Below are 12,394 nucleotides of genomic sequence, written 5' to 3'. Positions count from 1 at the left end.
TTGACCACATAAACATGCTTTATTTCAACATCCAAAATAATTAAAAACATCTTGAAATACTATACATGTACAAAATAAGTACAGATCCTTTGTTGGAACCATTGGAGGGTTTATTTCTTCCGTGCACTTTTCTTTTTGCCGCCTCATTTAAGTTTTTATAAAGAAACCTTTCACTGAAAACAAATCAAACAAACTAAAACAAAAATAAAATAGAAAAAAAGATGTGCATTGCATTTTGAAAGTAGAAATAAAATCCGGAAACGGGGGGGAGCGGCACGTACAGACAAAAATAAGACTTCTCTAGAAACTTCAGGAAGGGGAAATGGAAATGAGACGAACTGGCAATCAGTCCATCCACTTAACCCGTATCAGATTAAGTGCAAATCTACAGTAACCGACCTATCCTGCTGTTTTATTCTCCTCATCCGCTGACACTTTGATAAGAGCAATTGCATCACATTGACATCAAGACATTCTGTTGACATTTAGCACCAAAAAGGCCCTGCAAGTGTAAGTGACAGTATAAAAATGAGTTTGTTTTCTCTCAGATACAAACACACCACAGACAGGACCTGGAGAGGAAGTAGCACCTTTTCATTCCTGTTACTAATCGTTCACTTCGGTTGAATAAAAAAAAACTGCCCTCGTTTCCCCCAAAATCTCCATGCACTTTTTTGTCCTGAGGTAGCCGTTAAATCAAGATGATGTCATACCATTGACCTAAATCTGTTCCCTGTGTGATGCTTTACTTTCAGTTAGAAGGAACGAGACACTTGGCTGTCGTTTGTCATATTTATTCAACACCAGAGAATGGTACATTAGCATTTGCTTGTTTTTCATTGTCCTTTTGCAGTGGTCAAAAAAAGTCACCAGGTGGTAGTTTTCCTGTGGACTCCAGGGGGCGGGGCGTTTTACAAGTATATATTATTTTCTTGTTGTCAGCTGATGCAAAGGATTCTCATGAAGTGTCCATGATGGTGATACAGGCTAATGTAGCGGTCCTCGATTTTGTTTTTAAGAATGTTTCTCAAGATGGGAATCGCAACAAGCACCGTCTTCAAGGATTCAGGTTTAAGCACATGGACCGATTGCAGCCGAATTAGAGTTTTTTTTAATGAACAGGAAAAGATTTGAAGATGACTGCTAGAAAAAAAACAGCAAAGTCATGTCCAGATTTTTCTTTTTACAAGAAGCAGACTGGGCCAACTTCTACACCGAATTCCTGATCGGGAGCACCAATGTCCATAGGAGCGATATCAATGATTGGCAGACGAGATGTTTTCGTTGTCTTATAGTCAATGACTGTCTTGCCCCATGTGCCAGTGTGTGACTGTGGAAAACAAACAAACAAAAAAGGACAAATGAATTATGATAAGATTAATAGAATGCTGCAGGGATGACGTATTTGTGTAGTTTAGCACGCAATCGTCCTGAAGTCAGTGGGTTTTTAGTTAAATGCCTGAAATAAGGTCTGTGCTTAACAAGCTGTTTTTTAGTTTTTTTTTAAGACTGAGAGTTGTCGAAATCTTAAGTGTGGTTCAGTTCATTTATAGCCTACATTTAGCTTTTTACTTCTGATTGTGTTTAGGCATCAAAATTCATCAAATTACGTTTATCATGATGAGCAAACCGTGTTTTGGTCACACAGCTTATTTTCTGCAATAATCCTACTGGCTTTTTGTCGGAGGAACCAGGGTGATGCAAACTTATAGGCTGGACTACAAAAACACGTCATCTCTGCAGTGCTCTGTTTGAGTAACATTATGAGGAAGCAAAGGAACACAAATATGGGGGCAAAAGAAAAAGCAATGGCAGAGATGGTGGTGTGCTCACCGTGCAGCCATCCTCGCTGACTCTGTATGTAAAGTGGCTGTTGCCCTCGGCTCTGATCTCGATGTCGTTGGAGCAAGGTTATTATAGTTTTGCTTTTTTAAATTAGTTTTTATTTTAATATCGTTTTCAATTTTGCTTTAAATTTAAGTTTAGTTTTAGTTAGTTTCATTAATGGTTTTGCTAGTTTTAGTTTAGTTTTTATTTTGCAAACACATTTCTATTTAGTTTTTATTTTATTTAGTTTCAGTTTTAGTTTTAGTAATTATAGTTTAGCAGAGCAAACAGAACACTTCCAGGGTAGACCAAAGCGAGACGCATAATTTCAGCAAAGTTTAATGTTTGCCGAGATTACAGTTAACTCTTGTGCAGACATCTTAATAATAAAAATAAAAATAATGGTTTGAGATTGAACAAAGCACCAAATAAATGGAACTTAAAAGTATACAAGGAAAAAAAACGATGAAAAATTCAGACAAACTAATTCATATTAAAGATGAAATCTTGTTAAACATAGTTTATTTTTTTTCAGCTGTACAATGTAGCAGAGTGACCACTGGTACATAAAACAAAACAAAAAAACAGCTAAATTAATCTGACAACCTGCTGTGAAGCCAGTGTGATTAAATAATGAAGTATCTATGCAGTGTGTGAGTGTGTATACATGTTTTTCTATCCCGGTGGGGACTTAAACCTGAATGCACACACACTCAGGACTCGTGTCACTGTGGGGACCTAAATTAAGGTACACAAGCTTATAAATCACACAGAATGAGTTTTTTTGAAAATGTAAAAATGCAGAATGTTGTGTGTGATGGGTAGGTTTAGGGGTCGGTTTAGTGTGTGTGTGTGTGTGTGTGTGTGTGTGTGTGTGTGTGTGTGTGTGTGTGCTGTGTGTGATGGGTAGGTTTAGGGGTCAGTTGAGACAGAATATACAGTTTGTACAGTATAAAACCATTACGTCTATGGAGAGTCCCAACAAAGATAGTGGACCAGAGAGTGTGTGTGTTTGCGTGTGTTTGTGTGTGTGTGTGTGTGTGTGTGTGTGTGTAGTGTCCCAGGACATGTCTCCACATGGATAATAATAGTATTAGCAGAAAATCTTTTGTAAAAACAAAGATAACAACAGCACCTTTCAGCCTGTCAACCTTCATGAAAGCATGACATCTCAAACATACAGTAGTAGTAAATTAAAGGTATTTTTGTGCTTGACGGACTTGTTTTGCTGTTGCACCCGCGTCTCGCAAATGAAAGGACATTCTAAAAACGCTGCGCTCAAGTTAAAAGAAGTTCAACTTACGTCTCATTACCTTGAATTATTATTTCCCAATCCACTGCCACAGACGCATCCTTTATGAACAGCCGCTTAGGACTAGCGATGTGTTCGATGCTACGGTCCTTCATTGAGCGCGTCACAGGACAGTTAATCGCCTCAGCAACTTCACACGCGTGTGAAGCGCCATTTACAGGCATTTCCCTAAACAGCCACAGGTCAGACTTTCCACCAAAGTAAAGAGCTTATTAAATACGAAAACGATTATTTATTTTTGCTAATTATTATTTTATTTCAGTTAGTTTTTCAGTAACTGTTGTTAGTTTCGTTTAGTTTTAGTTTTTCATTTATTATGAATTTCTAATTTTATTTCAGTTTACGAAAATGTTTTTTTGACCAATAGTTTTAGTCTTAGTTTCAGTTTTCGTTTACGAAAATAACCTTGCGTTGGAGCCCTGCAGGAGCAGAGCCTTCTTCAGGTTGCCCGTGGCCTCGTCCATGTAGGCGATGCTGTTCTTGCAGTGGTAGGAGATGTTCTGAGAAGCCTCGTTGGACATCAGGCGCATGAAGGTCAGCTGGATGTTAACATCCTCTGGATCAGAGCCATCGCTGCCATACTGGAACTACATAGAGGACACCACATTACTTCCTGTATTCATCAGCGAAGACCATGATGTATTTTGAGACCACTAATGAATATGCTTGTGTTTGGTTCTAGAGAGCATCTTGAGCTTGAGTGGAAGCTAGAAAATCTTAGCTTTTGTACAAAATGTCAATGTCAAAAATGTGATTATTTGATTCATGTCTTAGAAATAGTGCAGAATCTGAAATATTTCTTTAATTTGAAGTAATAAAATAAAATATTTCTAATTCTGCACTATTTGAGCAAATGATCAAACTTGTAACTAATCAAAATTTTAATAAAATTCACAAAACTTTCCATTAAAAATCCTAAAACTATTTATTTGTTTATTTTGTTATTTATGGTTTGCTGGAACAGGTTTCAGACCTTTAATCCGAAAGAAAATAATAATCTGTAATGTATATATGTGCACAAAAACATTTAAAATGTATTTTTAATGTAAAATGTAATATATTTTATCAAATGAAAGAAATACTTTCAATTCTGCAGTATTTCAAGACCATTAATTAAATTTGTAAGTAATCAAAATTTTTCGATTTTCATTCACTGGTTTGTATTTGAAATATAAAATATATTTTAAACAACGTAATGCATTTTATAAATTATCAGCTAAATATTTTTTTTTTAGTTTCTGGTCTTTTCACAGTCTATGTATCTCTGTATATCCCAGTATAAGGCCTTGACGTACCTGGAAGCCATTAGGCATGGACTCTCCGAACCAAACATGCTTCTTCTCTCTGATGTTCTTGCTAGTGTACCAGTTCTTCATGGGGATGGTGGTCTGAGATGGGCTGACGCAGGTCTCGCCAGTCTCCATGTTGCAGAAAACCTTGATGGCGTCCAGAGGAGAGCCCTGGTTGGGGTCCACCCAGTAAGATCCTTGCAGGAAAAACAGATTTAAGTGAATTTCAGAGCTTCGAAATGCACGATCATTTCAATACATCTGCATTTGATCTACTGCCTTAAATCGAGTCCATGCTTACCGCTCTTCCATTCAGGGTGGCACATCCTCAGGTCACGGCACATGCGGGCAAGGTTGGCCTGGGTTCCTTCGGGGCTACGGATGTTCTCAATCTTCTGGCTCAGAGATTTCAGGGTGGTGTCAACCTCAGCATCGCGGTCACGAACGCCAGCATCATCAGCTCTGTAGCCTCCACGCAGTGGATCTGGACCCTTCTCGCCCTGTGGCATGGGAAGGAAGGGCTCACCGATGCCAGCAGGTCCAGGAGGACCAGGAGGTCCAGGAGTACCAGGAGCACCCTAGTTAAGAGAGAAAATATCTCATGAGTACATCCAATTGGATGTTATTTAGATCTGTTGAAGTCCACGCTAAAACAGAGACCACAAAAAAAGCTTGAAAGAGACAATTTAGCAGTAAAATTGTGTTGATTTCAGACTTACAGCGGGTCCCATTTCTCCAGAGCGACCACGGGGTCCAGGGGGTCCAACGGGTCCAGGAATACCATTCATGCCATCCTTACCAGGAGATCCATTGGAACCAGAAGGTCCCTATTGAGTAGACGAAACCGTTCGGAATATTACAATGTTTGCATGCAGAAGCTTGTCCTGTGATTTCTCATTTCAGAGCAATGTTTTCAGAGCAAAACACACCAAACTATCACACAGATTCAGCCTGTCAACTGCTATTGTCGTATGGAAAAGAGCAGTGAGGACATTCTGCCCAGGGTTGCCAAGTTTGCGGTTTTCCCATGGAATCGAGCTACTTTTAAACTGTTTGGTTTGGGATATGGCAACCCTGATTCTGCCAAACATCTAATTTAGTCTTCAACATAAGAAGGTAAGTCATATGAGATTGTAACTACATGAAAGTAAATAAACAATGACAGAATGTTTATTTTTCTGTGAACTATTACTTTATATCATGTAGTATAAACTATAAACCAAAGAAATTAATGTGTTTTTTTTCTCTACTCCCGTCAATGTCACTTTTGTCTTTAATATTTAGAAATATGTAGAACAAAACTGGAACTGAATTGAACTGGATAATAACTGATAATAATGTCTTCTGTAGAGCTTGGAAATTAATGTTTGACTATTATTTAAGTGAGGTCATATAAAACCCATGATATGTGATGTGCTACTTACACGAGGTCCAGCAGGGCCAGAGGGTCCGGCAGGTCCTTGGTCACCAGGAGATCCCTAAAAACATTCAGAAAGGGTCAGTTTTCACTTCGAGTGGATTCAGCGGTTCAGATTCAGCGTGTAACTGTGACATTATGCTCACTTACAGGAGGTCCAGGAACTCCAGCCATTCCAGAGAAGCCACGGTGTCCCTTCATGCCTCTATCTCCAGCCTCGCCAGCCTCACCCTTGTCTCCACGTGGACCAGCTGGACCCTGCATGAAGAGAGATGACAATGATCAGACTGGTGACGAATTACTAAGAAAAACTACAAGATGAATAACTGATACAAATGAGAAATTCGTACCAGGCCACCACGAGCACCAGCAGGACCGGACGGACCAGCAGAACCAGCAGGATCCTGGAAGGAAGAGAAAGAAAGAAAGAAAAGAACAATGTTGAACATTCACAATCATAGCATGAGATAATTCAGTATAATATATCAGTATGTCATAAAAAGTTTTTAGTGTTACAGTGCGGCGTTAAAATCGTTAAATCGTAAAATCGCTAAAACTAAAACCATAAAGACATTTTCATTACTTGACCTATGATAAAATATCTCATTTCCATTCAGATTAAGTTAAAGTACTAAAATAACTCAAATGAACCAAAACTACTAAAACTGTAACTAAATTTAAAGTGAGAATGAAATAAAATCATTCAAAATAATTATAAAACCTGTAATTTGGGTATGGATGCGTTACGTGTATTTATTTTCAATAAAAAAATAAAAAAATAATTCTGGTAAATTTTTCAGAAACAATTCTGGGATTTAAAAACGTACAGCCTCTCCACGATCACCATTCTTTCCGGATGGACCCATGGGACCAGGAGCTCCGGGAGCACCAGGAGGACCAGGGTTGCCAGACTCACCGCGGTCTCCCTACGGCAAGCAGAAAAGTGTTTTTTAAACTGAAAGCACCAATTACATACTATGTAATTTATGAACAACTTTTATGCATTCATTTATTTCGTAAGGGATACTTAAACACAGATAGCGTGACAGTAGGGTGATAATGACTGTATATTACCCTATAACCATTAACCGGTTTTATATATATTTATGTGTTTGTATACTGTATATATATATTGTATTAGGTGTCTAATGCTATGCATCTAAAGAAATGTACTTATTGTGTTCATGTTGTACCGTTTGCTGCTATTGGGGTTGGGATATGGATATGGATATGGTTAGGTTGAAAGGAAGGTTAAGGAGTAGTTAAGATGTATTAATTACATTCAGGTATTTTTAAATATAAGTACATCATAACTACATGTATGTACACAGTAAGTGCACTGTATCGAATTATTAATTTAAATATTAGTACACAGTAGTTAAAAACACTTAATATGAAGTGGGCCGCTTTTCTTCACTAGATAATATAAATGGTCTTGCGATGAGACAAATAATTTTTTAAAGTACAAAATACACATCTTCCATTTAATAACCTCTGAATTCAAAATAAGGTCATAAAAGCTGCATGCATAATAATTATAAAAAGAATAAAAATTGACAGTATAATAAAATACATTTCATGTCAAATAACTTGATTGGATAGGATGTCTATGTAAGAGTGTGTGATTGCGCTTACCTTTGGTCCAGGTGGACCATCACGGCCAGGAGCGCCATCATGTCCAGGATTGCCCTGCAGAGAGGAGTGACATAATGAAAATAACTCCATCACGCTGTACAGTATGTGGCCCTTTTGTTGTCTGACCGGACAAATCTGGTTTAACATAAGTCTTGAAATCTAAAGTTTGCTCACCTCACGTCCAGCCTCACCAGGAGCTCCACCCAGTCCAGGAGGGCCCATCGGTCCAGGAGGTCCACGCTCACCAAGAGGCCCAGAGGGTCCCTGCTTGCCTGGCTCTCCCTGGGGTGATAGGGATGGATATTATGAAGGATGGCAAAAGTTTACTGCATTAAAACTGCATTTGCAACCCAGTTTAAAACAGTTACAGAATATTTTCCAATGAGTATGAGGAGAAAAGTTTGGCCTTGGATGAACAATTTGCTGAAAGATTATGCAGACAAACATGTTTTTTTATTAACGCACCAATGACTCAAGCACAATATGACGAGGAATGCACATTAAAGCAAACAGGGGCCATTTAGATTTTACATTAGATTTTACACTGACTTTATCTATATTAAATTTAATGTGTTATTTAAGCACTTACAGATGGTCCAGCGAGACCGGAGAAACCTCTCTCTCCTCTCTGTCCAGGAAGACCAACAATACCACGGGATCCAATAACACCAGGTGGTCCAGGAGAACCAGCAGGACCCTAAAGACAACGGGTTTAAAAGACTCTTAATATTCAGTAATATCAGCGGTTTGACTGCACCAACACTACGGGATAAGAATTAAATTGAGCTGGATAATGACAATATTGTCTACCGTACAGCTGCTTTATAGCTGATTTGAATTAGTTTCATAATTGATGGACTCTGCAACATCAGCACTGTTTTGAATTGAACTGAATCAACACTGAACTGACTTGAGCTTGATAACCCTATTCGATTCTTCTGTAGCGCTGCGTATAGCTGACTTGAGCTTGTTTCACACTGATGATCTTTTGATGATCATAATTAGAGCTGCTTTACAGCTGAAATTTAACTGGTTTCTAAACTGATTCGCTTTGCAAAAACTAAGACACTGTTATTGAACTGATTTGAATCAACATTGAACCAAATTGAGTGGTTCAGTGATACTATTCTCTGTTCAGAGCTGATTTAGAGCTTAAATTGTATTAATTTCCGAACTTTGATTAACTTTCCTGCTTTTTTTTTTTTTTTACTGTGAAGCAAACAGACTGTATTGTATAAAGCGCTATACATGTGACTTGACAGCGGAGCAAACTGAAGGTTACTTTCAACTTAGCATCACAGATGCTTTTCCACAGTTACACCGGCTGAACGGTTCCAGTTATTTTCCACTTGAGCTTGGTTCGGTACGGCACGATTACAAACAATTATCGGCCTGTTCTCAGCACGGTTAACTAACCATACAAAAATGAATCCATATCCGTACCGGCTGGGCCGGATCGGCATGGAATGGAGCGCTTAAGCAGTGAGAACGGTTTGGCCTGATTGTGGAAAAGCGGCTTATGGTTGAAACTATGATTACTTACAGCGGGACCATCGGGACCAACGCTACCCCTCTCTCCAGAGGGTCCTGGGGGTCCACCGGCACCGGCCTCTCCAGGGCGACCAGCAGGACCTCTCTCACCTCGGGCACCTCTTTGTCCTTCTTTACCCGAAGGACCACCTGGGTCAGGGGGTCCAGCAGCACCCTGAGAAAATATGACATGATATTAAATGATTTGAGGTCAGACTCAGGAAAAGCCACACAGGGCAAAAGAGAAGCTTGTAAACACTGAATATAAAAAGTCAATATAGGTTAAGTATTTGTTTAGACCAGGGATTCCCAAACAATTTTGTCAGCCGAACCCATTTTGGCCTAAAATATTTACTTCGAGTATACTTTGAAGTTAATATTTGAATAATTGAACAACACATTCACATGTAAATGGTTATCTGATGTCACTTAATGGTCACTTGACACACAAATAAATCATTTAATATTAATTAAATGATTAATATAAACCAGAAACCCTGGTTTAGACATTGTTTGGAATAGACAATACTTACAGCAGGACCTGGAGGTCCGACTCTACCAGCAGCACCAGGGAAACCAGTAGCACCCTATTAAAAACAAAGACACTCGGAAACTGTGCAACAGAAACATGCTATGCAATATCATATCAGAGCAAAGTATACACCGGCCACTAAAACAAGTATTGCTACATTTAGTATGGCTGTATGTGTATTTAAACAAAATATCAAACCAATTTAAAAATGAACTTGAATAGAACTGACTTTAAATCAGATAAGTTTAATATTTTATGCAATGGAAGTTATGCATTTGTTCTCCAAATATGCTTAATTGCTAAAATGTCTTGAGGTCTTTGAATAAAAAGCCCCTAAAAGTCCAGAATATTAGATTAAAACTAAAACCATAATTTATTTTTTATTTGAAATAAAATAAATGTTAACTGTTGTTGTGCTGTACATGGATGCACCGTAAGGTTTGCTAACTAATTTTGTTGTAAGTTATGCAATGACAATAAAATTTATTTCTTTTTAAAATAAATGTAAAAAATCTTAAACGTATTTTATTTTGAGCTAGTCGCCAAAGCAACAGATTAACCTGATGTAATAAAATAACTAAACCTAAAAAAAGGGGGGGAAACTAGACATAAAAAACAATAAATAAATAAATAAAAACGATAAAACACAACAAAATTACCAAAACTGAAAATACATAAAATATAAATAAATACCATATATATAGGAACTATAATAGGATCTCAATAATACTAAAATAACACTGATAATAAAAAAAAAAGTTGTTTTAAAAGTATAGAGTCAAGGCTTTGAATTGTGACAAATTTCTAATATCTAATTTGGTAATACATGACGGATAGCATTGAATCTTACAGGAGGTCCAGCACCACCGCGAGCACCCTTAGCTCCAGTAGCACCAGCGGGTCCCTGTTAAACACAACAACCGATGATAAGGATATTATATAGGATGTACATCTATTTAAGCACAACAGAAAAGTAATATGTTATATGTAAATGAAATACCTGTGGGCCGGCGGGTCCGACGGGTCCACCAGGTCCAGGAGCTCCAGCATCTCCCTTGGGTCCGGTGTCACCAGACGCTCCCTTAGCACCAGGTTGTCCGTTGCCACCCTGCATTCAGAACAGACACACTTACGCTCAGTGATTTTAAATATCACACGGTAAGAACTGACTAACAAATGTGGGATGATATTGTAATACTTACAGGAGGTCCAGCAAAACCAGCAGGTCCAGGGGCACCGACCTCACCGCGCTCACCCTGTGAAGATACGACAGAAATGTTTCAATGACTTGCAATAAATCACTCACATTCTGTAAATTTAAATGCAATGCAATCATGTAAAGCCTGACATATCAATTAATAGTCTGAAAAATCCATTTAAACTAGTGCTGTCAAATCGATTAATCGCGATTAATCACATCTAACAATTTAAAAAAAGTTTATTTACATAATATGTGTGTATATATATATGTCTATGTGTATATACTGTGTATATATGCACACACACACATATGTGTGTATATGTACATATACACAGACACACACACCAACATAATATAAAAAAAATATATACTATATATACACACACACATTATGTAAACACAAACTTTTATGTTTAAATGGAACAGTTTATGTTAAACCTAAAAAAGTACTGAGAATATGGAGGTTAAACTCAAGAAGGAAAAAAAAATAACAGAGGCACAAACTGAGCAGAAATATGCAATTTGGTGCATTTGCTGATATTTATATGGCCAAAAAGTAAGATGAAATTCTGATAGCTTGTAATATAAATCAATGAGATCTTTATGAATGTATGAGACTACTTCCATGAAATGCATATAAATATCAGCTGTCTGTCACTCTATATCTCCCAATAAGATAGTCTTAGTAAGATGATAGCTATAGAATTTTGCTAAAAGGCTTGATAGAAACCATCAATCAGATGACATGAGGCATGTAATAGATTGTGAAACAGGTTTTTCAGCAAAGTTTTGAACATGTTGATGATTTAGAGGCCTTAAAAATGTGTAGGGTTTTTAGGGTCATAAATAAGTGCAGTTACAGAGCAATGCTGATCATAAACTGTGTGTGTAATTTAGCATTTTTTGTGTGTTTATGTCCATGTTTCATGAGGTTTTCGGGAGCATCCTAATAACTTACAGGGGCTCCACGAGGGCCAGTCAGTCCTGGAGGTCCAATAGCACCAGCCTCTCCCTAAAACACAACCACAAGAGGACAATCATATACAATGCTGCAAATTGATCAGAACTAAGGCAAAAACACTTTTTTATTTCAAAACACGCAATTTGAAAAATGATATCTTTCAATGCTAATTATCTAATAAATGATTCATATCTCTTTACCTTCTCACCAGGAGCACCACTGGGTCCAGAGGATCCAATAGGGCCGGTCATACCGCGCAGGCCATCCTTGCCAGAAGATAATAAGATAAGATCGTCCATAAAAATCTCAACCTTGTCTGTTACATTAACATTTCTTATTTCTGGGTCATCTCCATCCGTTACATTCAAAGCATGAAGATAGTCTTTAATATATACCATCTCTGGGGATTCATCAGAAGAATTCATAATCATTTGTTCTCCATTTCCAATATTTATTACAAGATATAAAAAAAAATGTATGTTGAGTTAGCTGTGCCCCTAATTTAATAACAAATGATCGTTGCGATGGAAGCAAATCAATCAAAACTAACTTTAGATGGAAAATAACTTAACTCTGCTATAAAGCCAAAACAATCTCTGTTACTTTAAATTATACGCTTATCTCTGTGAAGCTGCTTTGAAACAATCTACGTTGTTAAAAGCGCTATATAAATGAAGATGACTTGACTGA

At 37.6% G+C, this 12,394-nt stretch overlaps 1 protein-coding gene across 1 annotated transcript; it reads right to left on the bottom strand.

Annotated features, from left to right (window-relative positions):
- LOC311096698 (uncharacterized protein) lies at positions 1 to 12,058 on the bottom strand. Its single transcript, XM_084136012.1, has 19 exons — positions 11,905 to 12,058; positions 11,702 to 11,755; positions 10,745 to 10,798; positions 10,543 to 10,650; positions 10,393 to 10,446; positions 9,544 to 9,597; positions 9,024 to 9,185; positions 8,070 to 8,177; positions 7,655 to 7,762; positions 7,481 to 7,534; positions 6,673 to 6,771; positions 6,196 to 6,249; positions 5,996 to 6,103; positions 5,853 to 5,906; positions 5,148 to 5,255; positions 4,730 to 5,006; positions 4,435 to 4,625; positions 3,545 to 3,726; positions 1 to 1,330 (listed from the first exon to the last, which is right to left on the bottom strand). The coding sequence occupies exons 1-19, from the start codon at positions 12,001 to 12,003 to the stop codon at positions 1,210 to 1,212; spliced, it is 2,049 nt and encodes a 682-aa protein (XP_083992138.1). The 5' UTR covers positions 12,004 to 12,058; the 3' UTR covers positions 1 to 1,209.
- Between the last annotated feature and the right edge of the window lie 336 nt (positions 12,059 to 12,394).

Source organism: Abramis brama (assembly GCF_963993115.1).
Source record: "Abramis brama genome assembly, chromosome: 14".
Taxonomy (NCBI): Eukaryota; Metazoa; Chordata; class Actinopteri; order Cypriniformes; family Leuciscidae; genus Abramis; species Abramis brama.
The sequence above is the reverse complement of the archived record's forward strand: the minus strand, read 5'-3'. Positions and strand labels throughout refer to the sequence as shown.

Coding starts and splice junctions, on each gene's coding strand:
- LOC311096698 (XM_084136012.1), bottom strand. CDS start 12,003: ATGGACGATCTTATCTTATTATCTTCTGGCAAGGATGGCCTGCGCGGT. Junction 9,186..9,543: donor TCGGACCTCCAGGTCCTGCT/GTAAGTATTGTC, acceptor ATATTTTCTCAG/GGTGCTGCTGGACCCCCTGA. Junction 7,763..8,069: donor CCGGTCTCGCTGGACCATCT/GTAAGTGCTTAA, acceptor CTATCACCCCAG/GGAGAGCCAGGCAAGCAGGG.